Source organism: Centruroides vittatus, unplaced genomic scaffold (genome assembly GCF_030686945.1).
Source record: "Centruroides vittatus isolate TY-2023 unplaced genomic scaffold, ASM3068694v2 contig_799, whole genome shotgun sequence".
NCBI classification, from domain to species: Eukaryota; Metazoa; Arthropoda; class Arachnida; order Scorpiones; family Buthidae; genus Centruroides; species Centruroides vittatus.
In genome coordinates, this window is record NW_027122516.1 from 2,142,508 (window position 1) to 2,169,876 (window position 27,369).

Here is a 27,369-nt window from a genome sequence, read left to right on the forward strand (position 1 = left end):
CATATATCTTTTGTTTCAATTCTATTATTTTATCGAAATACACACAGAAACGTATAAAATCCTATACTACGATTTAAATTGTTGACTAAATTTATAAGACAACAGAAACATTTAGTTAGGAAATATCAATATCTAATAACAAAAATCGATTTTTTATGAAATTATTTTTTAATACTGTGAAAAAAATACATGTAAATAACATATTATAAACACATATATTAATTATTTCAAATTCTGTATTTATAATATAAATTTCATATATGGAAAATCATTCTTGGACTTTTATAATTATATTCCGTGAATAATAGCAAATTTAACATCTGCTTTTTATTCTGAAATGGAATGGTACGTTGGGCTCCAAACTTATTCCCATAATTTTTGGTGTAACTTTCCCTATAGATTCAACGTTCAAATGTCTGAAGACAATTGCTAGAAAGATTTTCATCACCAACATTCCATAACGATTGCCTACAAATATAACATTCATAATTCAGATTGTGTAAAAATTATTATATAAAAATTTATTACTGTAACTAGTAAGAAATATTAAGTTTATAATTTGCATAAATATACATTTTCATTCATTCATTCATTTTAAGTTTATTAGGTACCAATTTTAGTACATGTCCCGGTTCCGCTTTGGGCACTACCGGGAATAAAGACAGGTAAATTTACAGGTATGCTGATATATAAATTTTTACAGACATAAATGAAAGAATTGAGAGTGAATTAACAGTTAACCGCGCGACAAACTTTGCGCGTGTCGGCAAAACCGTAACAACAAATAGGAGTAAGGAACCCAGCTGGCTGTACGAGCATGCCTTCGCTCTTACAGTGCCAGCGCATGGGGACAGCACAAAAGGACAGAACACTCGCGGTACCCCTAGCGGAAAGTGAGATTATGTGTGATTTGGCTAATCTTTCTAGCCAGGTTGTCGAAAGCCTGGAAAATTTCCCGTGTCCTCCAGAAGTCAGCCGGATCGCAGGGCCACCCCACACCCTGCTCCCGAAGTAAAAGTTGTAACTCGAGTCTATGCTGATCCAATATCATGCAGTCATTTAGGTAGTGTAGAGCACCATCCCCAACGTTGCAAGTCGGGCACAGTGGTGATGTGCCGTGGGCAAACCTGACCAGATAAGCAGCATACCTTCCGTGATTTGTGAATACTTGAGAATTATAGTAGTTGGGGGTGTACCAACTATTTTGCAGGAATGTCTCGAGGTTAGGAATAAAGGTGTGAGTTATATGATCTTCATGTTGGTCCCAGCTTTGCTGCCAGAGAGTAAGAGTCTCTTTACGCAGAAAGTTGCGGAGTGTGCGTTGACTCAGTTTGCAATACGAAATGGAGAGGGATTTGTCCGTGGCAGCCTCCTTGGCCAGAGTATCCGCTCTCTCATTTCCCCGCTCACCCTGGTGTGCTCTGATCCAGTTTATGTCAAAAGTGCAACTGGAAGCATGTAAATCCCTTCTGATTTTTTCTGCAGTTGGATGTTGGTTTCTGCTAGTTAAGAGGTTGAGGGCAGATAGTGAGTCGGTGAAGATAGAGACATGCATATTGTTATAATTAGTGCTGATATGCTCCACTGCTTTGCTGATAGCCCACATCTCTGCTTGAAAAATAGTGCACTTGCAGTGCAGACGGAACTTTTGGTGGTATACTTCATTATCTTCATCGTATACGACGTAGCTACTTCCCACGCCATTGTCATGACATGACCCATCTGTGTAAACTTTTAGGTCCGCACTAGAAGTACTGTCATGGGTGACCAGATAGGATTCAAAAGGTGGAAGGGTATTGCCGAAAGGTGATGGCCATTCAATATCTTTGTTGTCTATGTTTTTGGTTTCAGTCTGTATATTACCTCCCCACTTCAATTTACAGTAACGTTGCTTCTGAGTAATAACAAGATCGATAGGCGGTTTTTTGCACAGAACCTGTAGACAGATGTTGCTGGTCGTGCGGTAAGCTCTTGAGATCAACAGAAGAGCACGTCTCTGTGAGGAGTATAGTTTACATCTGGGGTGAACCTTGGTGACAGCCCACCCCCACGTGCCGCACGCATAGGTTGTAATTGGTACATAAATGCCATCATAAATAACCGACATGGCCTTGGAATTGAGGCCCCAGTTCCGTTTGGCGACTTGAGCAAATGCCTGACATATAAGTCCTGTTTTCCCAGTAATATATTCTATGTGGCTATCCCAAGCTAGCCTAAAGTCAATAATAGCACCTAGATATTTTAGAGTGCGTTCCACCTTGATGGTGCTGCCGTTCATTTTCAAGTGGGGCGGTCTCCGGTAGAGGTTACTCTTTTTAGGCCTGTTAAACACAATGGCTTTCGTTTTCTGTGTGTTGAATTTAAGCTTGTGCTTCTCGCCCCACTCATAGATGCTCTGAAGCATTCTGTTTCCCTTATCCTCCAAGACTGCTCTCGATCTACCCTCTAATATCAAGAACACATCGTCTGCGTACGCAATACTATGCGTTTGACCAAAGTTATTTTCCAAGAATGCATTGAACATAACATTCCACAGGAGTGGCCCGCACACTGACCCCTGTGGGCACCCTTTGGTTATGCTCTTTGAAACAGCTTGTGGCCCACACTGGTATATGGCCTCTCTTTCCTTAAAGTAGTTAATGATGAGACTCAGCAGGTTCTTCGGACAGTCAATTTGGCGAAGCTGGTGTGTCACTAGGGGCCACCAGGCACTATCAAAAGCTTTTGATATGTCCAGGCTGACCCCTAGGACGTACTTGCTGTCTTGTAAAAGATGCTGAATTTTGTTAATGGCATTTTCTATGGCATCTTCTGCCGATTTTTGCGGTCTAAATCCGTATTGCGAGTCGTTTAATTTTTTGTGATATTCTATGTGCCAGTTAAGGCGCTTGGTGATTAATTTTTCGAGGATTTTCCCCATAATCGGCAGTAGTGAGATTGGTCTAGTGTCGGTTAACGATCCAGGCTTCGGGACTGGAATTACCCGTGCCCTCTTCCATGCTCTCGGAAATGTGCCACGTTTGAGGCAGGTATTATAAAGATTTTTTAGATGGTGTGGGATGGTGTTCCACAATTCGATTACGATTTCAGAGGTTATATCATCAATACCCGGCGCTTTGCGCCGTCCGAGAGTGGTAATTGCCCAGTGAATTTCCTCTACAGTAAACAATGGTGTATCTTCAGTATCATTTAATTTATTTAAGTCAGAACGGAGATGCCGCTGCCAATCAGTGTCAGTCAAGGGGTCATCATCCGGACAGTAAGAGTGGAGTTGCAAAGTCATTGCTTGTAACAGTGATGGGAGCTGTCTACCTTCTTGCAGATCCGTCAGGATCTTTGTTCTCCGCAGTTTGTTGGAGCACATTTTGGTAAGGTAGCCCCATGGATTGCTCGAGGTTCTTGTGCAGAAGTCCCGCCAGCTGCGAACTTTTTCAGCCTTAATGGTCTTCTCGTAGATACGCTGACAGGCGAGGTAGGCCTCCTTGTGCTGTGCCCTGGTATTATTATTACGACATTTCTGGAAGATGTTCCTTAGTTGTCTAGTCTTTCGGCGCAATTCACCGATTTCCCTAGTCCACCAGGGGACACTTCTTTTACTAATCGACCCTTTTGGAATGTATTTTTCGCAGGCCGTTGTAATTATTTAAATATACAAAAGAAAATTATTGACGTTTATTTCCGTGTTTCAATTGTTAAATATTTTAAAATTATACATAACTAGTTGAGGTACCAGGCTTCGCTATAGAAAATGATGTATACTATCCTGAATACAAATCCTAAACTGTGGCTCGAATTCTATCTTTCTCATGTTTGACAACATAAAAATAGAGTCAGCGACAGGTAACTTACAGTAAATGCATGCCAGTACACCTTACCTTTATCATCCCAATTGGTTTACTTATTGGAATAGTTAGGTAGGAATTGCGATGTCCTTACTCACTTCGCAGTGCATTCTTTATCCTGTTGCTTTCAAATGTATGTAATGTGATCATAATTAATCTGTATACAATGAGATGAAACTTTTGGAGTACAATAATTAATAATAAAATAAGTCTATAAAGATTGCACCGAAAACTGTGCATTTGAAAACCTAAATATTTGGGCTTAAACTTTCAAATTGCAGACCTATAAATTTACAGTGGCATCAGTGTGTCTGTCCTTCCTTAAATTAGTAATTATAAAAACAGAGGTAGATAGATGAAAATCGACACCAAACCAACAAAAATTATCATTTATTTATGATTTTCACCAACAGATGATGCTGCATGAAAAGGCAGAAAGTCATATATGAATCTATATACTACCCCAATATTTTGGAGCAGTATATAGCTTAGTGTAAAGTGACCAGATATGTTAGGTTGAAATACGGAATGCTTCTGGGTTGTGGGAGCTAAAAGTGGAGTAGACCGCCAACATACATATATATAATAATAATAACTAATTCATTAATAAATAATTTAGTGGAAAAATATATAAATACATAAATGCATAAATAAACTTAAAAATAACTCTTTATAGAAAAAAAAGTTGTTTTTTCACAACTTGATGGCGCTGTTTGCATATCTCTCATAGTATGCCTAGAACGGCCACTAGGAGCGCCCGTAGATATTACAGTCGAGTCCGCATAAGTCGACACCCCAAGGGGAAGTGGAAATGTGTCGAGTTATCCGATGTGACGACTAAAGCGAAGTTGGGAAAAAACCACAATACTACAATTAGGAAAATACAGTAGTGCGTTATACAGTGGTACAGGCTTACAATACATTGTGTCCTCCATTTACAATTACTCTGTAGATGAAAAACTGAAAAATTCGTTTAGTGTTGTTTGTTTTCAGCACCTAACTGTCTCGACTTTCTTTTTCAACGATCACGAACGCCTTGAAAACATCATCGCAATTGTCAATTGTTGGCAAGTAACGTCTAAGGATTCTTAATGCCTCTAGCGTGAAAAAATGTAAAATTAGATTCTGGTGTGACGTTGATGTAGATTGTATATATATTTTTTGTTTATCTGTTATTATTTTATATAAAAAATACATAAAATGTTAAGGCATTTTCGTTAATATGTATATATATATACTGTATATTAATAATAATATTATATTATTATATTATGAAATATATTAATTATATACTAATAAATAAATCGACTCCCCCTCCTGAGAAAAAAATGAGTTCGCACCACACGTGCGGGGTGAATTTATTGTTTCAGGAGGGGGTGACGACTTATCGGAGTGTGAAACTGCAAAAATATGTTGACTAGGGTTTCTCATTTCCCAGTCTTTTGCTTGTCCCGGGATTCCGGGATAAAAGTGAACTGTTTCCCGTGATCTCCCGGGATCCCGGGACAAAATTAATTATTTTTAAGATATACAAAATATCATGAAATCAAATGATATAATTATTTTTCGTTTTTTAAAGTAATTTAATACGTTCTGCAACCTCCAAAATCATATTAATAATGCTGTGTAAGATATATACTAAAAATTACCTTTGAATTACGTAGAAATTTTCACAAATAGAAAAAATTTATTAAAGTTTGCTGGAAACTGCATACAACAACAAAAAATGACTTTGTATTGAGTTGAAAATTTAAAGAAAAATGAACTTAGATCAAACTTCTAACTTAGAAGGTAATTTTTTATTTTTTAAATAAAATATAATACAAAATATTGTAAATTTTTATTAGATTTTAAAAACCAAAGATGGTCAATACTCCGATCACTCAATCTGATTCTTATTTTAGTAATGAAAAGTCTTGCTACCGAGAATGCCTTTTCCGATTCAATTGATGTGATTGGAATCGTGTTTAATGCATTTAACAGAAGACAAATATTATGTGTTTTTCATCTGTATCCTGAAAGATTTCTAGTTTGTTTTCGAGATTGTAGTACTTCTTTCGTTCTCTAGTATTCTTGATTTGTCTACTTCGATTACTTTAATAGAAACATCATAGCCCAATATTTCGGCAGTTCGTTTGTCTTTAATAATCAGATTATGAAGAAAAACTTCATACCGCTGACTTCGTACTCGTTTGTATCCTTGCCCAATTTGCACAACTTGGCATTATGCAGTCATTGAAGCTACTGGGCATGGTTAAAAATTAAGACATCATAAGCACAATTATTCCAGATATTACTGGTAAAGAATTTTGAGAGTTCTGCCACAAATAAGCTATGTATTGATTATTGACCATTTGTGACCTGCCATAACGAACAAAAGTTTAAAAAAAAACTAATAAGTAAGTTTAAAATTAATAAATACAAATGTATTTTGACAGTTTATGAGTTAATTATACTTTCTATTTGCAAAATTTCCTCAACCTTAACGTAAAATAAGAAAAAAGTGAATTTTCAAGAAATTTGTGGGATTTCCCGGGTGAAAAAAACAACCGGGATCCCGATATCCCGGAATCCCGTTTGAGAAACCCTAATGTTGACTTACCCAGTAGTGACAAGTTAGGGCTGTTTCACACTATGACCGACTGGTCCGACTCCAAGTCGTGTTGCCATGTCAACAGCAGTCGGCTGACCGACTGGTCGTTTCAATCGGACAAATTTAAAAAGTTAAATATTTGTAGTCGGGTCGGAGCAGTCTATAAGCTACAGCCAATGAGAGCTTCGAAGCTATAACCAATCAGAGTTGAGATTTATCTGAATTTTGAAAATGGCGGAAGGTACAGTTTTTTCGGAAGCTTTAATAAACGAAGTCAGAAAATATCCGTGACTTTATGATATTCGGCGAGCCGATTATAAAGACGGGCATTTAAAAAATAATTCTTGGACAGAGATTTCCAAGAAACTAAACGTTGAAGGTACGTGATTGACTATAAAACATTCCAATAGATATTGTTGCCAAGGATATGGCCTGACGATAAATTGTTACATATTCAGAAGTACAACTTTTGGATTCGAATGAAATATGTTTTAAAACAATTCGAAATGCACGATCGCTTTCCATGACGGCCATATTTTCTGTTTAAATTGAAAAACTTACTATGATTGGCTAGTGTTTTGATCTGTAACACGCATTCCGATTGGTCCTTACGAGTCGGCCACCGACATGTAATCGTACTTACAAGTTAGGGCTGTTTCACACTGTCACCGACTGGTCCGACCGGTCCGACCCGACCGATCCTATAATCGGACCGACTAGTAGTAAAAGAATTCACACTGAGTACGATTATGTCGGTGGCCGACTCGTAAGGACCAATCGGAACGCGTCTTACAGGTCAGAACACTAGCCAATCGTGGTAAGTTTTTCAATTTAAACAGAAAACATGGCCGTCATTGAAAGGTTGTTTTGTGTACGCGTGTTCGCGGGCTAACGACACCATTTTAGCATTTTTAATGTCGCTTTCTCATAAATGAAATGTATTATGGTGAATTAAAGTAATTCGTTTTGTTAATATCGATGAGTGCCTGCGTATTTCTTAATAAAGTTGTTCTTAAACGAAGCAAATAGACGGAAATAAAAAATCGTTCGGAACTTTTAAACGGCTGATCGTAAGTAATTTTTTTTAATACCAATCGATTCAGCGTATCAAATTACATTTAGATATGTCTACGTCTATTCGTTAATATGAAGTTTAAGACTATTTTTTAGCTGGATACCTTTCGCTTTACTCTAACCAATTATTTTTTTCAATGTCGCCTTTATAATCGGCTCGCCGAATATCATAAAGCCATGGATATTTTCTGGCTTCGTTTATTAAAGCTTCCGAGAAAACTTTACCTTCCGCCATTTTCTAACTTCGGATAAATCTAAACTCTGATTGGTTATAGCTTCGAAGCTCTCATTGGCTGCAGCTCACCGACTGCTCCGACGCGACTACAAATATTTAACTTTTTAAATCTGTCCGACTGGAACGACCATTCGGTCGACCGACTGCTGTTGCCATGGCAATACGACTAGGAGTCGGACCGGTCGGCCCAGTCGGTCATAGTGTGAAACAGCCCTTAGTGTGAATGCTTTTACTACTAGTCGGTCCGATTATAAGATCGGTCAAGTCGGTAATAGCGAGAAACAGCCCTTAAACGGTGTCGAGTAAACCGGAGTTTTTTAACATTAATGCCTATATAAGTCGGCCGGGACCACAGAAAATTGACTACTTAACCGATGGTGTCGAGTTATCCGGGTGACGACTTATGCAGAGTCGACTGTATTTAAATTAATAATAAATTCAGTATATTATTATTGCAATAGGAATTTATTATTGAATTATTGATATGAATTTATTATTTATACCACGGAATGACACCGTTGCTGCTAGAACGCCCACTAGGGGGCATCCTGGGCTACTAGTAGTAAAAGAAAACGACAACTTTGTGCTCTTGACAACTTGCGAACATGTTGAAAATGTTACATGACCAAATGCGGGACACTTTTTGGGACGGTGTTCAATGCGGGACTAAGAGCCCAAATCCGGGACGTCTGTCACCTTAGCTTAGTGTCAATTCTCGGGATGACATAATAATCGTATAAACTTTGGTCCAGATCAGTTTAAGAATAAAGATTTGAATAAAGGACAAACCAACAAACAAAATTGACTTTTATATATACAGATAGAGTCACTACGCCTAATTACAGTGAAAAGGCGAGATGGCAAAAACATCAGAAAATAAACTTCTTCAGAACAGGCTCTGGGCAAGTGCTCTAGTTTCCAGGTCCTAATAGAGTAATGCTGATTGCGAGTTAAAAATAACCTTTAAAAAACAGAAAAATATCCAATGTTCTTAGATACACGAAAGAAATACTGCGTTTTGGCTTCTGGATTGTTCAAATATATCTTTCTATTCTTTCAATAACGTGTTCTATTATATTTTCTTTTATAAGGGGCAATCAAAAAGTTTTTGTTTAAAGACATGGCTGCAGCATATATGCAAATTAGCGCATCGCCGATGTGGGGCATATAAGCAGCGACAGCGAGGTGTGGGATTATTGTGTGGAAAACGCTGAAATGTGAACAATGGCGACGTTAATATCACATGCGTCCAAACAGGACCAATGTGCTGTGATTCTTTTCTTGGCTGCCGAAGGAATACACCGGTAGACATTCATCGGAGAATTAAGAACGTGTATGAAGAAGCATGCCTGTCAAAAACCACCGTAGTGGAATGCTGCGCAAAGTTCAGAGCTTCTCGCGATTCGACCCAAGATGCAGGTCGATCTGGGAGGCCAGCCACATCCAATACAGACAACAACAAGCGGGCAGCTGATGATGCGATTAAGGCGGATCGTCCCATATCCATACGTGTGCTTTCAAAAGATCTCGACATAAGCTTCGGTAGCGTGCAACACATAATCCAGCAGAAGTTAGGCTACTGTAAGGTCTGCAGCCAGTGGATACCCCGGGCGTTAAATTCCGAACAACAATCAAACCAGATTGCTGTTTCACTGAAACACCTGATGCGTTTCAATGTTGAAGGCAACACGTTCCTTGAGCGCATTGTTGCTGGCGACAATAGCTGGTGCCACTAATGGGAATCTGAGTCGAAAGCGGCGATCATGCGGTGGTGTCATCCTTCGTCCCCTCATCCCAAGAAGTTCAAGAGCCAGTCATTTGCTGGAAAAGTGATGCTTGCTCTGTTCTTCGATCACCTGAGCCCATTGCTTATTGATTTCAAGGAACCAAGTGTCTCCATCACTGGGGCACGGTACTGCGAAACGCTGGAGAGATTACGACGTGCAATTAAGGCGAAACGTCCAGGAAAACTGCGAAATGGGGAAATTCTGCTTCATGATAACGCACGTCCCCATACCGCAAATGTCGTAACGCATAAGTTACGCGCACTAAAGTGAGAGACACTCGAGCACCCGCCATACAGTCCTGATCTTTCCCCGTGCGATTTTCACGCCTTCGGTCCCTTAAAGAAGTCCTTGAAAGGTCGACGGTTCCGGTCGGACGTAGAAGTGCAGCAGGCAGTTTCGGACTTCTTCAAGCAGCAGAAACAGGAGTTTTACCAACGAAATATATTCAACCTGGTGAAGCAGTGGGATGCTTGCGTAAATGGTCATGGCGCCTTTGCATGACTGGCATACCAAATCTGGACTGTGCAGCTTTCGAACAGAAACATTTTCATCATGCCTTATATTTGTAATTTCAGTTACTCGGCTGTTATATATAACAGAGGGAAACTAATGCAATCTGTCAAAAAAATCACCCTCCCAGACTTTTACACATTTGAAAATAAAAAATATTCGGGGGTTCTTTCTGTATGTATGTTAGTGTGTTGGGATCACGATTTTGTTCACTCTGAAGCTTAATAACTCTTGTGGTTTTTGTCAAAAATTTCCGAAATTTTGCATGTAGGTTTGCTTATTAGGGGTATTGATGCTATTAAATTTTCGTGATTAAAGGTCGAGGGAGTAGGGAGATAAAGGGGGGGGGGTTTGTATCTCCAGCAGGGTCAGACATAATGACGATTTTACTCGTTATTAGCATTACAATTTTTATAATACGCATCCCTACTCCGGAAATTAAGCTTCTTGCCATTTTCTAACAGTTAAAAATATAAAATTATCGAAAATTAAATATTGATATTTACGTATATGTACGTATTATTATTACTTTATCCCAAATTCATTTTTATTGTTATGACACCAGTTCATCACTTTCTGGTCAATGGTTAATAATTGTATGCAATGTTTTTCTAATTAGGCTATATAAATGTTTGCATATTATAAATTACACTTAAAATGTGTCTGTACTGTTTTTTTTTCTAGCGTAGAAGATAAAACGCCTTTTACTAAAAAAAACAGATGATAAATGCAGATGTTAATAATGAAAATGAAATTGATGATGAATGGCATTTAAAATTTAATAATTTGTGTAAGAAATATAATGTAAAGAAAAAAACATGGCTGTTTTATTGTATTGTATAAATAGATTTATTCAGCATTTAATCGAAAAGAAAATAGCTCAATAACGTCTGAAATTCCCTATTTGATGGTATGAGAACGTATGTGATGCGAAATCTATTCATAAATAATAGAAAATTATTATTGTAATATAAACATCAGTTGGATCATTTTTCATATATGGATTTTTTTGAGAATGCTTAATATTAATTTAATCATTACTTAAATTTTTATAAAACTTACCAATGCAATTCCTACGCCCAGCTGAAAATGGTATAAAGCAATGAGAATGCCTACTTGCTGAATTTTCTGGAAGAAATCGAAGTGGATCGAATTTGTTCGGATTAGGGAAATATTTTGAATTTCGCTGAAGATGATAAATTGTTATCAGGATATTATAATTTGAAGGAAAAACCTGGTTGCCTGCCAAAGGTTAAAGTTGTCAGTGTTTTATGAACGTAATTCTACTTTAAAAATGTTAAAAATTACATCTTTACCAATACATATGTCTTCTCCCGAAAGTCTAGCTGTTATAGGAATTACTGGATACATTCTCATTGTTTCCTGTGATAAATAACAATACTATATAAAGTTATCAAAACTTATCGATAATGAAAATACTTCAAAACCTTAAAAAAATAATATAGGGGAAAATACTATAGATAAATAAGTAAACTAGCAGGTATGCCCGGCGTTGCCCGAGCAAAAGATAAGAACAAACATTAGGATTATTAGATTATTTCGCACTTCTAACCATATTACAGTATATCATAGTATTTGATTTATATAAAACCACAAAGGTTGTCTTACGTAAGGGTTTATCACACCGAGTGACCAATCAAATACATTTTATAAATTCTTTAGATTGCATGCAGTAGAGGAATAAAGAATTTTTTAAATGTGTTAGATTGGACACTTGGTGTGATAAACTCTTACGTAAGACAACTTTTGTAGTTTTATATAAATCAAATACTATAATATAACAAATGGAGAACCGGGAGTTTATTATGGAACGTTTTAATATTTTAAATGGAAATTTTAGCATTATTTGTTATTTTCAACTCCTCTGAGTCAAGAGAGAACGGAATAGTTCCTTTGGGGGATGAAAGTTACACTTCATATTTCCCGTAGTAACAGAGTGTAGGAAAAAAACTGTGGACATTTTTCATTGGTCTACCAATTTTGTATAAAAGACGAAAATCATCTCGAATATTGGCTTTTAGTCACATGCTACTAGCCACGGAGAATAGTTACCCTTAAATATTGGATTAACCCTTCGACTATCATTTTGTTATATTAGTCATTTAAATATTATTTTAACTGTAATCTATTCCTTTTATACATTTATAAATAAATATGTTTGATTTATTACAGTTCGTGTATTGCCTACTTCCATTGACTTCTCCAGGTAACAGCATATATGCTGCTAGATACTTAGGGGCCATCCATAAATTACGTAAGGGCGATTTTGGCCATACTAGACCCCCTCCCACCCCTGTGTAAGAAACCGTAATATTTTCTTTGATCCCCCTCCCCTTACGTATCTTACGTAATATTTAGGCATGATTTTATAGAAAGATTTTAACAAAAACAACTTTTTTTTTATAAAACTCTTCGCTTTGGCTATCGTTTCTTTTTGTCCGAGCAACGCCGGGCTTATCTGCTAGTTAATGATAAACAATCACAAACATGTCAATTCATGTTGCCAATTACGTCGACTTTTGATATATGGTTTTGGCGAAGTAGTTAACGAATGAACGCAATTGCTAGAATGAGCTAAAACGAGAGTTTTCTTGTTCATCTGTGGTATATTGTGTTCAAATTTCATCCCCAACAATGAACGTTCTTGTTTTTACTCATTCCCAAATTCCCGGGTTTTTATCTGCGTTTATTTTAACAAAAGCTGTAATATTATTTAAGAATAGTCACCCTTTTAGAAGTCAACAGTTCTGACCGGTACATACGGATTTATCTTTTATCAATATGACAGATTCCGAATTCGGAAAGTACAGTTTTAAATTCACAATTTACAAAATTTCTTAGGTCTATCTTTATGTTTATGCCCATATAGTTGACTAGGCGCAGTTTGCACAGCGATTTTCCTGTTATAATAATTTTCGTTTACTACCAAATGCCATGATGTACTCACTATGCAAATTTCCAGCTAATCCGTCGAGTACTTCTTGATGTTGCAATTTCTATCAATTAAAATGTATAAACTTTCGAACAAATATCCTGCAAAATTCAGGTAGGTAGTTTTAAATCGTTTATTCCTTATTTTGCATTGAAATGCACATCCTTTCTGTAAATTTACTGTGTCACAACAGATATATAATAGTAAATTTGATATAAATATCATATAATAATAATAATAATATGTATTTACATTAATGATATTAAAAATACAAATTAACTTGCAGTAAAAATATATTAACGTACTTATATTTTATAATAAAGACTATGTGTACAGTACATATGACGAACTGATTGGACAGTAGGGAAGATAAAAGTACAGTTCCGCGGTTACTTACAGTCATGGCGACGCTACTTCTTTCCTCATTGCGTAACTAGTTCGTTACACGTACAGTACAGCACACACATATTTAGAAATACTAAAGTGTTAATATATTTTTACTCGTAATTATGACGCGTAATGTTGTAAAAGTTAAAGTGATAATATGTCCACAGTGTAACAGAAGACAACATACATTAATGACGCATTCTAAATATTCCATTTTTTGCAACTCTTCTTTTCGAATAGGAGAATTGACGTCTTCAAGTATAGAATCTAATTCATGTTGTATTTTTGCCAGAATTTCAGGATTTTTTCCAACTTCGTACAAACACCAACTTATTGTTTTCGATATTGTAGCATATGACTATTGAAAAAAAAAGAATGCTCGAAATCATTTTCAGTAATTCTTCCAGATTTACAAACTTCAAGAATACTAAAATAAATAAAACAATGGGATCGGTTGTTAGAATGAATAAAAAATAAAAATGTTTAAAATACTTAAACACAACGAGTGCAAATACTTAATTTTCTCCGACTTCGAAGCAGTTGACACAAGACAAGCGGAAATCCTCAGACAACAATACTTTTCTAAAACAATTATCACCATATGAATTACGCTATTAGTCTCAAAGAAATATTATCGCCAGAAGGATGGCATAGCAATGCCTGTCCAATGGCTGTTGTCGGCCCGAAGTTGGGGGAAATTTGTATGATCCTGATTGATGAAACAATTTTTCAATTAAAAGGTATAGTCTTTTATGCGAGGTATGTCGATGATATACTAATACTGTATGATTCCGATATTACTACGGCAGGAAATATTGAAAGTGATGTGAACACATTGAATAATAATATTAAGTTTACCTGTGACGAGGAGACACATAATGAGATAGCATATTTGGATGTGATAATAAGACAGGAAGAAAAACTGTTATTTCGTAAGTACGAGAAAACATGTAATATTAATAAACTAATAAATTATAGATCGTATTGTCCGGAAAAAATAAAACGTAATGTATTTGTTATGGAATTACAAAAATTATATAGAACTACCTTGCAAGAATACATAGATATGGAACTTGTAAATGTTTATAAAAAATATTTGTTAAATGATTACCCGCGACAGCTTAGACAAAAATGGCATCATGTTTATATGAGTACTAGATACAATGTTATAGATAAAAAAATAGATAAAGTGTTCATCGATATACCATATATTAAAAATCTGTATTAAAAATATAAATATTTATTATATAATTATCTAATAGAATTAATAGGTAAACAATGTAATCGATTTGATAAATTTATTTATTTAATTAATAAAGGAAGCACTATAACAGAGAATCCATTGGAGAGTGCTAGTGTGGTCTATAAACTACAATGCACATGTTCAGACCGAAAAATTTATGTTGGTGAAACGGGTAGAAAACTTGGTGTACGATTGAAGGAGCATTAGGCGGCGGTACGTCTTAAAAGAACTGAATCTCCATGGTACCAGCATTGTAATAATAATATGTGTACTATTGACCGCAATAATGTAAAGATTCTTTTTAAAATAGATAATATATTCATAAGACGGTTTGTAGAACATTATTGTATCAGTAGCTATGCAAATACAATTAATTTGAATACAGGAGTAAGCACTGATGCATGTTGGGATGTATTTGTCAAATATAAAAGCGCGAATATTGTTAAACAGAGTAACCACTAAGGAGGCTATTTGTAGCGTAATGCAAATGGGGATAATTGTTTAATAAAAGTATTGTTGTCTGAGGATTTCCGCTTGTCTTGTGTCAACTGCTTCGAAGTCGGAAAAAATTGGGTATTTGCACTCGTTGTGTCGTATTTTAAACATTTTAATTTTTTATTGATTCAAGATTACTTTTAGTAAAAGAATACAAACAGTTTCCAATAACATATTTCTATAAGATAAATGATAAAAATAACGAAAAAGAAAAATTATATTTCATAAACCAGTAGCCAAATACTTGCAATCTTATATACTACCGCACCATATATCCTGAAAGCTTGGGTTCGGTAGTATTGCAATTTTTTGGATTTTCAGGTTGACTGAACGCGGGCTAAATACTTTCTTGCCGTATATAATCGATAATGGAGAGTAAGGAACTGAACTGAATTCAACACAACACATTCCAGCAGTTATACTACTGTAGAATAGGCTGATGTGTATGCCAATTGAACCAGCTACAGCTGTGTTATAGCGCATTAAATTAAAATCTACACAGTTTCAAAAGGAGCTAATTATCGGGAGCCGGATAACTGGTAAAGGACTGTATAGGTGTGCGTTGAAAAGTTCATTCATTTACAATTGTCAAGCGTTGTCCAATTATTGCCAAGTGAATATCGTTTAAGAAATTTCACGATACAGAAACAGAAATATAATTTTAAGAAGAGTAATATAAAACCTTCATATTTATATACAGGTTACAATTTTAATGACTTTTTTTCAAATTATAGTTTATGTCAGTGTTTCCCAACGTGGGGCCCTCGCCCCACAAGGGGGCAATTTGATCTTTAAGGGGGTAATTCGAAAATGGACTTGTTTAGAGTTTAAGTTAACCGTATAGCTGCTGTATGCCATATTTATTGTAAATATTGATTTAAGTTAGTTTTAGTTTTCTTTCTTCTTTATTTCCCTTAGGGTGGGATTAACATTTCTGGGAACCACTGAGAACAAAGATATAAATGAAGCCCTGAGGCCGGTGAAAGAGGAGAAAGGACATTCTTTGCCCAGACGTCAAGACATGAGTTGTGGTGTTCCAGGTTGCGTTTGGCAACGACTGGAAAGTGCAAGAGAAACTTCAACGAACACCACAACGAGAGACCTTCCAAAAGTGTTAAACGTGATATCCCACCCAGAGATTGTAGAGTTCAGCATGAAAAGAAGACCCAGGTAGGTATTCCAATCTTTTCTATGTTCTATTTCCTATCTTATCTTTTTCCTACTAAATTTTCTATTGCTAGTTTTAAGGTAGTATATAAGTTTTAGTTATAGTTTTTATATTGTCGCAAAAGGTATATGTTGTTTCCACCGTATTATTGTTACTTATTTTATAATACCGTGGAGTTGGAATCTAAAATAAAACCTGTACATTTATGCGAAATAAATTACTTCGTTGACCATACCGTCGCATAGTCTTTGAAACGTGTTTCTTTTGTCGATCTACAGCTCTACACCATTTCGCGTGAATCCAACATATTTCTTTTTAAGTTTCTAATTGATTTTATATATATTTTTCTAGCTCATAAGGAAATGAGTGGTGCAAGCAAGAAAAAATGTTGGTAGGTATTCGGAGGAATATTTAAAATTTGGTTTTATACATTCTGTCCACGATAAACGGTCTCCTTTTTATCTTTTATCCCAACGAATCAATGAAACGAGGTCGTCTTGAGGCACATTTGAAGGCAAAACATAATGCTCATATTAATTCAGATTTGAATTACTGTACTTTCAAACTTTGAAGAAAGATTTTGAAAAAAGAATAACATTAAAGTCTCTATTTACTACTCATAAAAAAACTATCAATCGTACTCTGGAAGCTAGTTATCAAATTTCATTACTCATCGCTAAATTTGGGAAAAGTCATACTATAGGGGAGAATTTAATCAAACCGTCAATATCAGCATTTCATAAAACGATTCTGGACAAAGATGTTAAAGTTATGCCACTAAGAAACAATACTGTTAGCAGAAGAATAGACGAAATGAGTGAGGATATTGAAAAACAACTTGTTGAAAAGCTGAAATCAAGACAATTCTCGGTGCAAATGGATGAATCAACTTTGAGAGACAGTGAGGCCGTACTTATAACTTACGTACGATATATTGAAAAAGGTGAGTTTGCTGAAGAAATGTTGTTCTGTAAATCATTAGAAAGCACTACAATCTCCAAAGATATATATAGTAAGCTAAAAAATTACTTAGATGTCAATAATATACCAATGAAAAATATAACATCTTGTGCTGCAGATGGTGCTCCTAATATGATGGAGAAGAAAAACGGCTGCTTAAAATTGATGAAAGACGATAATCCAAAAATGCTTCTTGTGCATTGTGTTATTGACAGGGAAAACTTTGTAGCTGAAAACATTTCACCTGTTCTAAATGAAGTACTAAATTTAGTTATAAAGTGTATCAATACTATTAAAGCAAGTACCAAATGTGAACATCTTTTCAAGTTATTTTGTGAAAAACAAAAACCATGTGAGATTTATACTTCACAGTGAAGTAAGATGGCTCTTAAAAGGAAACTGCTTGAAAAGATTTATGGAACTATTTGATACTCTTGGTGATTTTTTACGTGACAAACCTGAAATGAAAAATCTGTTAACAGTCGATGGTAAGGCATTTGTAAGTTATTTAGCCAATATCTTTGAAAAACTAAATGTATTAAATAGACAACTTCAAGGAACAAACAAAACTTTTTTAAAACTCAAAAGTGAAGATATTTGGTTTCACTACCTTTATTGAATTATGTCAGACAAATATTTACAACAAAAATTTTGAAAAGTTTCATTGGCTCCAAAAGTGTGAAGTTACTGATACTGCTATACTTGTTATTGTCGATCATCTGAAAATTTTATCGGCTGATTTAAAAGAAAGATTTTCTGATTTGAAAAAATTCGATTTCCCAACTTGGATGATGCAGCCAATGTTAGTGGATTTGTCTGCTATTTCAAATATGCAGTACCAAGAAGAACTCGCAGAAATGCAAAATGATGAGTCAATTAAAACATCATTTAATATAAAAGGTGCGATGGCTTGGCTTTGTGAGGAAACCCAAATCGAATATCCAAATGCAACCAATTGTGCAAAAGAACTATTGTTACCTTTTCCATCTTCATATTTATCTGAATGCAGATTTAGTGCCATAAATGATTTGCTGCTAAAAAAAAGAAGAAATCGGCTGGATATAATTAAACGGGGAGACTTGAGACTAAAGTTAACTAAATTGGAACCTGACATAAAATCTCTTTGCAGAAAGCATCAAGAGCAAGGGTCTCACTAAATTTAGATAATGAATAATTACTAATAATTAAAATATTATAGAAAATATTTCATTAAAATTATTTTGTACTTAAATTTCAGTTCTCCGTTATATGTTTTGAAAATTTACTTACTGTTTTCTCAATAATTTCCTAGTGATTTCTTCCTAATACCGATCATTCAAGTTTCTTTAATGAAAATTTAAATTTTTGAATATTAAAAATTGTGTATATGTTAGGGGCATAAGAATTTTTGAAAGGCTTAGGTGGGGCATAGCACAAAAAAAAGTTGGGAAACACTGGTTTATATCAATTCACACAAATTGTGTATAATATTATGTACAACATATATAAAAGGGGTGGGAAATATATTTAAATATGTTATGCTTTTAATAACTTATAATTTTTTCACACTCTGTGCAGAGCACGTTGATTTCTTGCTCAAATTGCTAGTCGGCATTTTCGATTATTTAGTTCTTACACATGAAATAACTCGTAAAACTCCACTCGGCCAACTCTTTGGTCAAGTGAAAACCCAGAATCAAACACATCTATTTCCAACAGTGTTATCCATTTAGCCGCTGGTTGTATTGTATTATCTGTGTTTATACTAAAATGCTAGAATGATTTAATTTTAATTTATATTATTTATAATGAAACATTTAAAAAATAGAAATAAATACACCAGAAGTAAATGCACAGAAATCCTGATGAATGTCGTCTGGTATATAATCTTTAAGTTTTAAATTTTGACTTTGTATATCGATAAACGTTGTACTTTCGTTATCCAAATCATCATATTTAACATCATCATCATCTTCAATAGAACGTAAATTTCCCAATAGTATCTGAAGAAATATAATTGTATAATTAAATAATATTTGAAAATCTAATTAAAATAAAAATATATATATATATAACTTTTTCAGATAATTGTTTTAAGACGTTGCAATATTCTTTAAGTTTCTTCCCATTCGAAAAATAATCAAAGAGTAAATTTGATCTCAGAAATACGTTTACTGTTCGTTTCCAACTCATCTCGTTCACACTGTAATAAATATAATTTTTATATTTTTTTAGTACTTTTCGAAAAAGATAAGAATAGAAGCCTTAAACAGAGTATTACGTTCAACGTATCGTTGAACCGATACGTTGATGCGATGGAGTTCAACAATATAGCAATTACAAATGCAAAATTACACTTACTTTCAAAAACTTACCCACCTTGTAGAAGCATTGAAGTTGAATAATATTTTACTGTGTTGGTGCAAATATAATGAAGATAATAAGAAATTATTATAATATCGTACCAAAACACTTTTTTGAGTAATGATGGTAATGTTAACGAATCTTTAACATCTTGCACGTAGCCTTTTGATAGGATAAGTGCAGAGATGAAGTCGCGGGCATGGAAACATTAAAGCATCTTTCGCTGTTCTACGCCAGATTTGTCAAAAGATGAGACATGTCACATCGGATCAAGGCCGGATCATCGCGTAGAGAAATGAGACATATGTCTAGGGCTCGGTTTTTTGAAGGGCCCGGTCAAACTGTCTATTTTGAAAACATTTGTAAATAAGATAGTTTACTTTCTGTTGAACAACTGTATACAATAAACAAATAAACAAAAATATATTGCTTTTTATATGGTTATTCTGAATTCTGAAGTCTAAAGAAAATGTGTTCTTATGATTTTTCTTATTGAAAGTAATAGTAGTGTATATATGCCGATTCTAGCCCACCTAAATACGAACGCCTCAAAATGTGAACGATTTCGAAATTGTATGATTTCTAATGACTTTTAATCATAAAATTTTTAAATCAAATAACTTAAAAACCATAAAAAATCATTAAAAATTAAACAATTTCAAAACCGTTCACAATTTGAATTATTCACATGGCTCAAAACGTTTAAAACTCAAAATTAGAAAATTTCAAAATCATTCAAAATGTGAATGAGAAAATAAAAAAATACCCAACAAATAATAGATTCAAAAATAAAAAAATTATCTATCAATACGCAAAAATCTACCTCGTGGCGTACGTAAAAATCTTACATGAGGTTTGTCAACAAAATCTATATGTAAATGCCCGCTTTTTTCCTTACAAATACAATCAAACCCGTTTTTATGCGGTGGATAGGGACCGCATAAAAACCGCATAAAAAATCGCACGGAACTTTACGAGTGGCTATAAAAAATAGTTTTCGCAACACAATTAAAAAAAATATTTTTTATGCGGTGAATAGGGACCGCATAAAAAATTGCACGAAACTTCACGAGTGGCTATAAAAAATAGTTTTCGCAACACAATTAAAAAATATTTTTTATGCGGTGAATAGGGACCGCATAAAAAATCGCACGAAACTTCACGAGTGGCTATAAAAAATAGTTTTCGCAACACAATTAAAAAATATTTGGTTAATGTGTACCTAGGTAGCCAAGATGGCGGCCGGGGGAATTTTTCCCTACATTCTAAACGGCGACGGGGAAAAATTTTTTCCCTAGAGTCGAGACGTCGATGACGTGGGGGTTTTTTTCCCCGTTCGGTTTCTACCCTGCGTTCGACGTTGCCGAGTATCCTGTAACCTCGAAAAGGAGACGGTAGTGTGTAAATTTGCGACGGTAGAGGGAGCCTTTTCGTGACGTCGTGCGAGAATAAAATCGGCGGAAAATTCGTAGGGGTGTTACGAACGAATATGCAAATGCATGATCTGCGACGTGATTTCTGTTCATTTCTGGGCAATTTTATGCAAATAGACTAGTTTCCTGTTGGAATCGTTTACTGCTGTGTTGCGACAAATTGCGTATTGGATTAATTGCTGTGTTTTTTTTTTTCGTAACGATATTTCATTTGCACACAAATTGCTATCGGTGAATATTTATTATTATTAATTCCTCCAGTATTACTAAGTATTGTTATTTTTTTTATTACAATTTAATCCTAAAAGTTAGAGAACCAAGTAATCAGAAATTAAGGAAAGACCGTGTTTTTTTCCTCTCCTTACCTCCCCGCGTTTAGTTTATTGCCAATTGTCCGATAATGACTAGTTTTGCCGATTTGAGTTGCAACGAAAAATTTTGGTCGAGATGCACTTTCCGTGATTTCTACAAGTTAATGGAAGACGACTTTTCGGAGCAATGTTTGCCTCCCCGTATCGATAACGCATCGAATTTTGCTGTAAAATTAAGCATACAGCCGACCGAGTCCGTTTGCATTCATTGCGATGAAGATAAGAAATGCTTCATATGTCAGGTGAACGACAGATCAGAAAACACTGTGAATTGGATCGTTTGTAAATACGTGAATTCCGGCAGTACGATAGTAACGGACGAATGGAAAGGATATATGCCCATTGACGACATAGAAGGAGTAGCGGTCGAACATAAAACAGTCAACCATTCGAAAAATTTCGTCGACCCCCAAAGAGGAGATCATACTCAGAATATCGAACAATCGAAAAGTGAGTAAAAAACTCCTCTTTTTGTTGTTTTTTTATTGTTTATTTCGGTTAAAAAATCCGCGGAGTCTGCAGAGAAATTCAAGATGGCGGCCGGAACCGCGGCCATCTTGAATGCAGGGGAAAATTTTTTCCCCGTCGCAGTCTCCGAAGTAGGGAAAATTCCCCCGGCCGCCATCTTGGCTACCTAGGTACACATTAATCAAATATTTTTTATGCGGTGAATACGGACCGCATAAAAAAATCGCACGAAACTTCACGAGTGGCTATAAAAAATAGTTTTCGCAACACAATTAAAAAAATATTTTTTATGCGGTGAATAGGGACCGCATAAAAAAGTCTCACATAGAAAATAACTGAAAACCGTACGAAATAACTAGGAATTGTTTTTTTAAACGAAATCATGACGAGGCTTGGCAGCTACTTGGAATCTCGCCAAACCTTTTGGAATCTGATTTAGAAAATACGTAAATAATACAGTATATTTACTTTCAATTTACGCTTTGAAATGAATCTTATCTTAATAGTCCAGGAATGTGAAAGCACTTTGAAGGTTTAATTAACGTAATTAAAACAGACGTAGAATTTATTGACAACAGATGTCAGCACTTGACTGCATCGTCCTGTCTATCGTCTGTTTTAATTATTTTTGTCCAGGTGGTGTTTTGTTGACTTAAAAAATAAATTACAGTAGAGTATCGATTATCCGACCCCCGATCAACCGTCACATCGGTTATCCGACTGCGTTCTAGTCGGCAAATTCAAATGTCGGCTAGTGATGTGCTGCTACAATATTTAGCTATGTCTTGGCTACTTTAATATTATTTTTGTTAAACTTTTGCGTGTTTTAGCTGGTAACACTGGCTCGACTCTGAAAGGGAGGCCAGTATTTATTTTGTGCAAAATAAAGAAATAATTTTAAACGATACAATAGCGACGATTATTATTATTATTTTTTAGTTGTTAAGCTTAACATCGATGATAATTCAACGCAAAGTAGGTTAATAGCGATATACTAATATACTAATTACATGGGATATACTAACATACTAATATATCATACTAATGTGTTTTTTCATACTTTTCGGTTAACCGTTTTTTCAGTTATCCGACCAACTCCAGTCACCAATTGAGTCGGATAATCGATACTCTACTGTATTTCATTTTTCGCATATTTATGAAATAATATTGCTATAATAAGTTCATTTATGCTATAATAACCTTATTTAGCTATAATAAGTCAACGTGAGACATGACAAAACGCATGAGACTAGTTGCCGACTATACCGCACAAATAAAAAACGCACAAAGAAAACCGCACAAAAAACCGCACAAATAAAAAATCGCACAAAAAAAGACCGCATAAAAACAGGTTTGACTGTATAATACATCTGAAATTTCCCACCCTTGTGAGTTATTACAAACTTAAGATGAGTCCTCATTTATTTAGAAAAAAATTTATTCAATATAATTTCAATTATTACAAATTCTAGCTAACAACGAAACAACTATATTTTTATAATTATTTTCAATAAATTCGTCTGAGAATCTTTTCTTTAAAATAACATCACACCAATCAATTTTATTTTTATGTTTTATAATAAAATCTTCGGATAATTCTTGATATTTAACAATTATTTTCCAGTCTAATACATTTAATTGATCTAAGTCTTAGAGTAATCCTTCTGATATGTTTTTATATCTTATAAGCGATTTTAAATTTAATTTTAGAGCATTTTTCCTAATAAAGTCACTATCTAAATTTTGATATCGACATATCGCAACCCAATCTATTTTATTTGCATATTCTATGATAAATTTTGAAGATAACGATTGATGTATAGAAATGAATTGCCAATTAACTTTTTCAGCTTGTCTTGTAAAATTTTCAGAGATAATTTGATGTTCTGATATTATTTTCCAATTCATTAATAAAAAATTCAGACAATTTTTGTATTTGTATTATTTTCCAATTTATTAATAAAAAATTCAGACAATTCAGACAATTTTTAAGTCAACAAATATTTTCAGACAATTTTTGTATTTGACAATTTGTATTTGAGATATTGAATCTCAATTAACTTCATCTTTCAATTTGTGGCCTAATGCTAATGTATGAATACCATCTTCTAATATATGCCTTTTATCATCATGCAGTGATAATGCTAACTTGTTTGCCTTCACAAAATAAAGTTTATGCTTTTTACTTCTAATTAGATTCATTGTTCTATATTGCTCCCTTTTATTAAATAAACAGTCTTTATAATAATCGAATGATATTTTCTTATTAACAACACATTTCTTAATACCTTTAGCTTTCTTTTCAACTTTATTCTCAACTTTCAAGACATACATTTTTTCTCTTAATCCAACAAATTTAGTCATTATCTTACCATTATTCTCATCTTTCATTCTACCTAAAACTTTCTTGTTTGCTCTAGGTATACCATATTTATTACCTTCTTTATAATCTAATGTATCCAAGCAATTAATCATTCCTTTCATATCCTGATAGAAATCATCAGTTTTTATATTATAAATGTAAGAATCTGTTTCTTGATATAACAATTTTATATTATCACCATACTTTGTTTTCATAACATTATAATGGAAATCGTACATCAGTTTTTGATAGATCTAATATGCTCATTTCCACATATATAGGTTTATTGAAATACATTTTCGTTTCATTCATGTAAATGGCCGAAAGATTTTCAGCAAATATAGTTCTATCTTTGAAATTAGGTTTAGCAATCAGTTTCTAAACCATTTCAGCATCACAACGTAACTTCCTTATGTTTTATATTGTCTCTTTCCAAATACAGAAAACAGAAATCAGTTTATAAAAATCCTTTTCGAAATCATTATTAGTATTTGTTTTTATTTTTGTATTCAAGTCTATATATTTCTTCAACCAATCTGTTTAAATTCTAAAACTCTATGTATCTTTTTAAGTTTCAATCCCATTTGTAGACACTGTTTTAAATTTCTATAATGGATTACATACTTATACTTTTCTTTATCAAAAAGTGTTGTTAATAACTTTGATTGTTTTGATCCATCAGGCACCCTATTCTCTGCAGCTAAAGGAAGATCTGAATGAAAATCATGTAATTCTTTAGGATATTCGAGATCAACTTCTAAAATGTAACCAGTCTCTAAGTCATCAGATATCTATGTTACATCTATATTTATATCAGACCATTTAAATCTTCCATATGGTAAATATTGACTAATGGCCCATCCATATAAGTTATTAGCATCTAAATACATTAAATAATTCGATTCTTTCTTTTCATGATAATCTGAAGCAGCTCTGAAGCAGCTCTGCCATGAATGACAAAGAATGAGGACACAGATTTCCTAAAGATATCGCTATGCCATCAATGCCTTGCGCAATACAGCTACGGATAATCGACTGTCATACGAGATGATTTGTCAGACCAACACCCCATCAATGTGACAGTGTACCGCTCATAGTAGAAACGGGATGGAATCGTTCGCCAATGGTTCTCCATAACATAACACAGTAGTTATCCGTTCCCGAACGCAATCAAGATACATCACCGTTTGCCAGTCCATGGCATTTTATGCTTCCCTGTCACGGCAGCTCTAAAAATAAAACCGACTACTTGTGTCCTAATGACAGAACTTACAGCAGTAATATGCAAGAAAATTAGCTTCTGCTAATCGCTCGTTAACGATATAGGAAAACGCAAAGTTTTGTAATGAGATTTCCATGTGTTTCCAAATGATGATCAAAGACGGCGTTACAGCTGTTCGTACTTATTTCGCAATCAAACTATCATCTTTCATGTCAGTATGTCTGTGGCGTTCACAGACTGACCACATGACACTCTTACAGGCGCTCAATTATCCGCTACATCTTCTCACAGTCATGTCGAAACAATTAATCTATTTCTGTTTCTTGATAATGGGCCATTGTCAAACTACGTCAGCTGTGAGTAATGACTTTGACGACATCGTACATACATGCGCGGGATTCCAAGATCTCCAAACAATAGCTACCATACACTGAAATTATGAATACCATGATCCTCTCTAACCTTTCCACAAATTTACGGCGCCAGCTGATGGTATTACCTGCATGCTATCGAACCACGACGGTAATTATTTACATACTTGTGTCAGACATGGCTATGGTCAGAAGTTTGCATTAATTGGACAATTTCATATCAGTGCGTAGCGTTTTTGTTTATGAGTTTATTTACAGAATTGTAAATACAAGAAAAGTGACGATTGTAGAATAGAATCGAGATCGAAAAGAATAGAACCATTTGTTAGAATTTAAGGATACAACTTGTTCAGCATTGAAATCGCGTGAAATCGTATGTTTTCGAAATCATGTTTCAATGCTTTAGAAAATTAATAAAATTAGTTATTTCTTTTGTACTTTTATTGAAAATTCTTTTTTTTAAATTATTATTGTTATTTGCAAATGTGATGCTCAGCTAATACTTCTCCCAAGTGTTTTGCCGGACGAAAGTCAAAGCATAGCTACCGAAACAAGTGTTACATTATTGTTCTTCTGTATTCTTGGTATATGTGTCAACATCTAGAAATTACCTAACAATATGACCCGTGTTTAATATTTCAGCTTTATATAGTACCATGTATATGTTTTTATCAAGATTTAGTGCTTCTGAACTTTTGTGTAGTGTACACGTTTCTTAAATAAGAGAATGTTTAATACAGACTCGTGCTGCATAATAAGATTCATTCTGTTTTAACTGTAATGACGTTGTTGTTGTTACCCTTCAAATGTTATTTACCGTATTTTACGGACTATAAGACGCACCTAAATTTTGGAAGCAATTTTTCGAAGAAAAAAGTGCGTCTTATAGTCCGTAAAATACGGTATATCAAATTTTTCTATTGCTAAGAACCAAAAGAACAGCACAAGAATAAAACCAAAAACAACGACGACGATGATAATGATGATGATAGATGAAAACACATGTTAACATGTGTTTCCATCTAACGTTTTTATTAACGTCGTAGTTAGGGTTATTATTATTTTGCATGTGCGGACCGAAAAAAAACAAATCGCTCAATCCAAAAAGTTCATTACGCACCAGTTTCTAGGGTGGTCCATAAATCATTTTACCATTTAAAAATTTACAATCATTTATCCATTATATTTACTTTTTTAAACTTTTGTTTCATATTTGTTGAAGCTTCTTTCCTGGTAATTAAATTATCCAATTTCATGGCTAATACAAACGGTTATCTAATTTTAAAGCGAGTTTGGAATTATCATGTAGATTAAACGTAAAAGTTTTTATTATTTTAAAAATACTAAAATATATTTTTATCTTCAGCAATACCACATTTTTTAAATAAACGTTAACGTTACGTATTAAGCGTAATTTGAGAAATAAATATCACAAAATAAAACGTTTGAAACATAAATTTTTAACATTTAAAAAATATTACACTTACAATTCGCATATTTTATTTATCACAGGAAATTCTTCGACGTATAAAGACTTTTGAAATCCAAATAT

At 34.2% G+C, this 27,369-nt stretch overlaps 1 protein-coding gene across 1 annotated transcript; it reads right to left on the reverse strand.

Annotated features, from left to right (window-relative positions):
- Window positions 1–227: 227 nt before the first annotated feature.
- Window positions 228–27,369, reverse strand: LOC136981848 (cytochrome P450 4c3-like). Its single transcript, XM_067278235.1, has 7 exons — window positions 27,305–27,369; window positions 19,303–19,429; window positions 19,065–19,229; window positions 13,569–13,739; window positions 11,358–11,424; window positions 11,104–11,283; window positions 228–468 (listed from the first exon to the last, which is right to left on the reverse strand). Exons 2-7 carry the CDS (start codon window positions 19,417–19,419, stop codon window positions 314–316), a joined length of 855 nt encoding a protein of 284 aa, XP_067134336.1. The 5' UTR covers window positions 19,420–19,429; window positions 27,305–27,369; the 3' UTR covers window positions 228–313.

Bases quoted from the DNA above. Each gene is read 5' to 3' on its own strand.
- LOC136981848 (XM_067278235.1), bottom strand. From the start codon at position 19,419: ATGAGTTGGAAACGAACAGTAAACGTATTTCTGAGATCAAATTTACTC. The intron at 19,230-19,302 runs GTTATATATATA...ATATTTCTTCAG, and splicing joins TAAAACAATTATCTGAAAAA to ATACTATTGGGAAATTTACG. The intron at 13,740-19,064 runs GTATTTATTTCT...TTTTTTCAATAG, and splicing joins TCTGTGCATTTACTTCTGGT to TCATATGCTACAATATCGAA.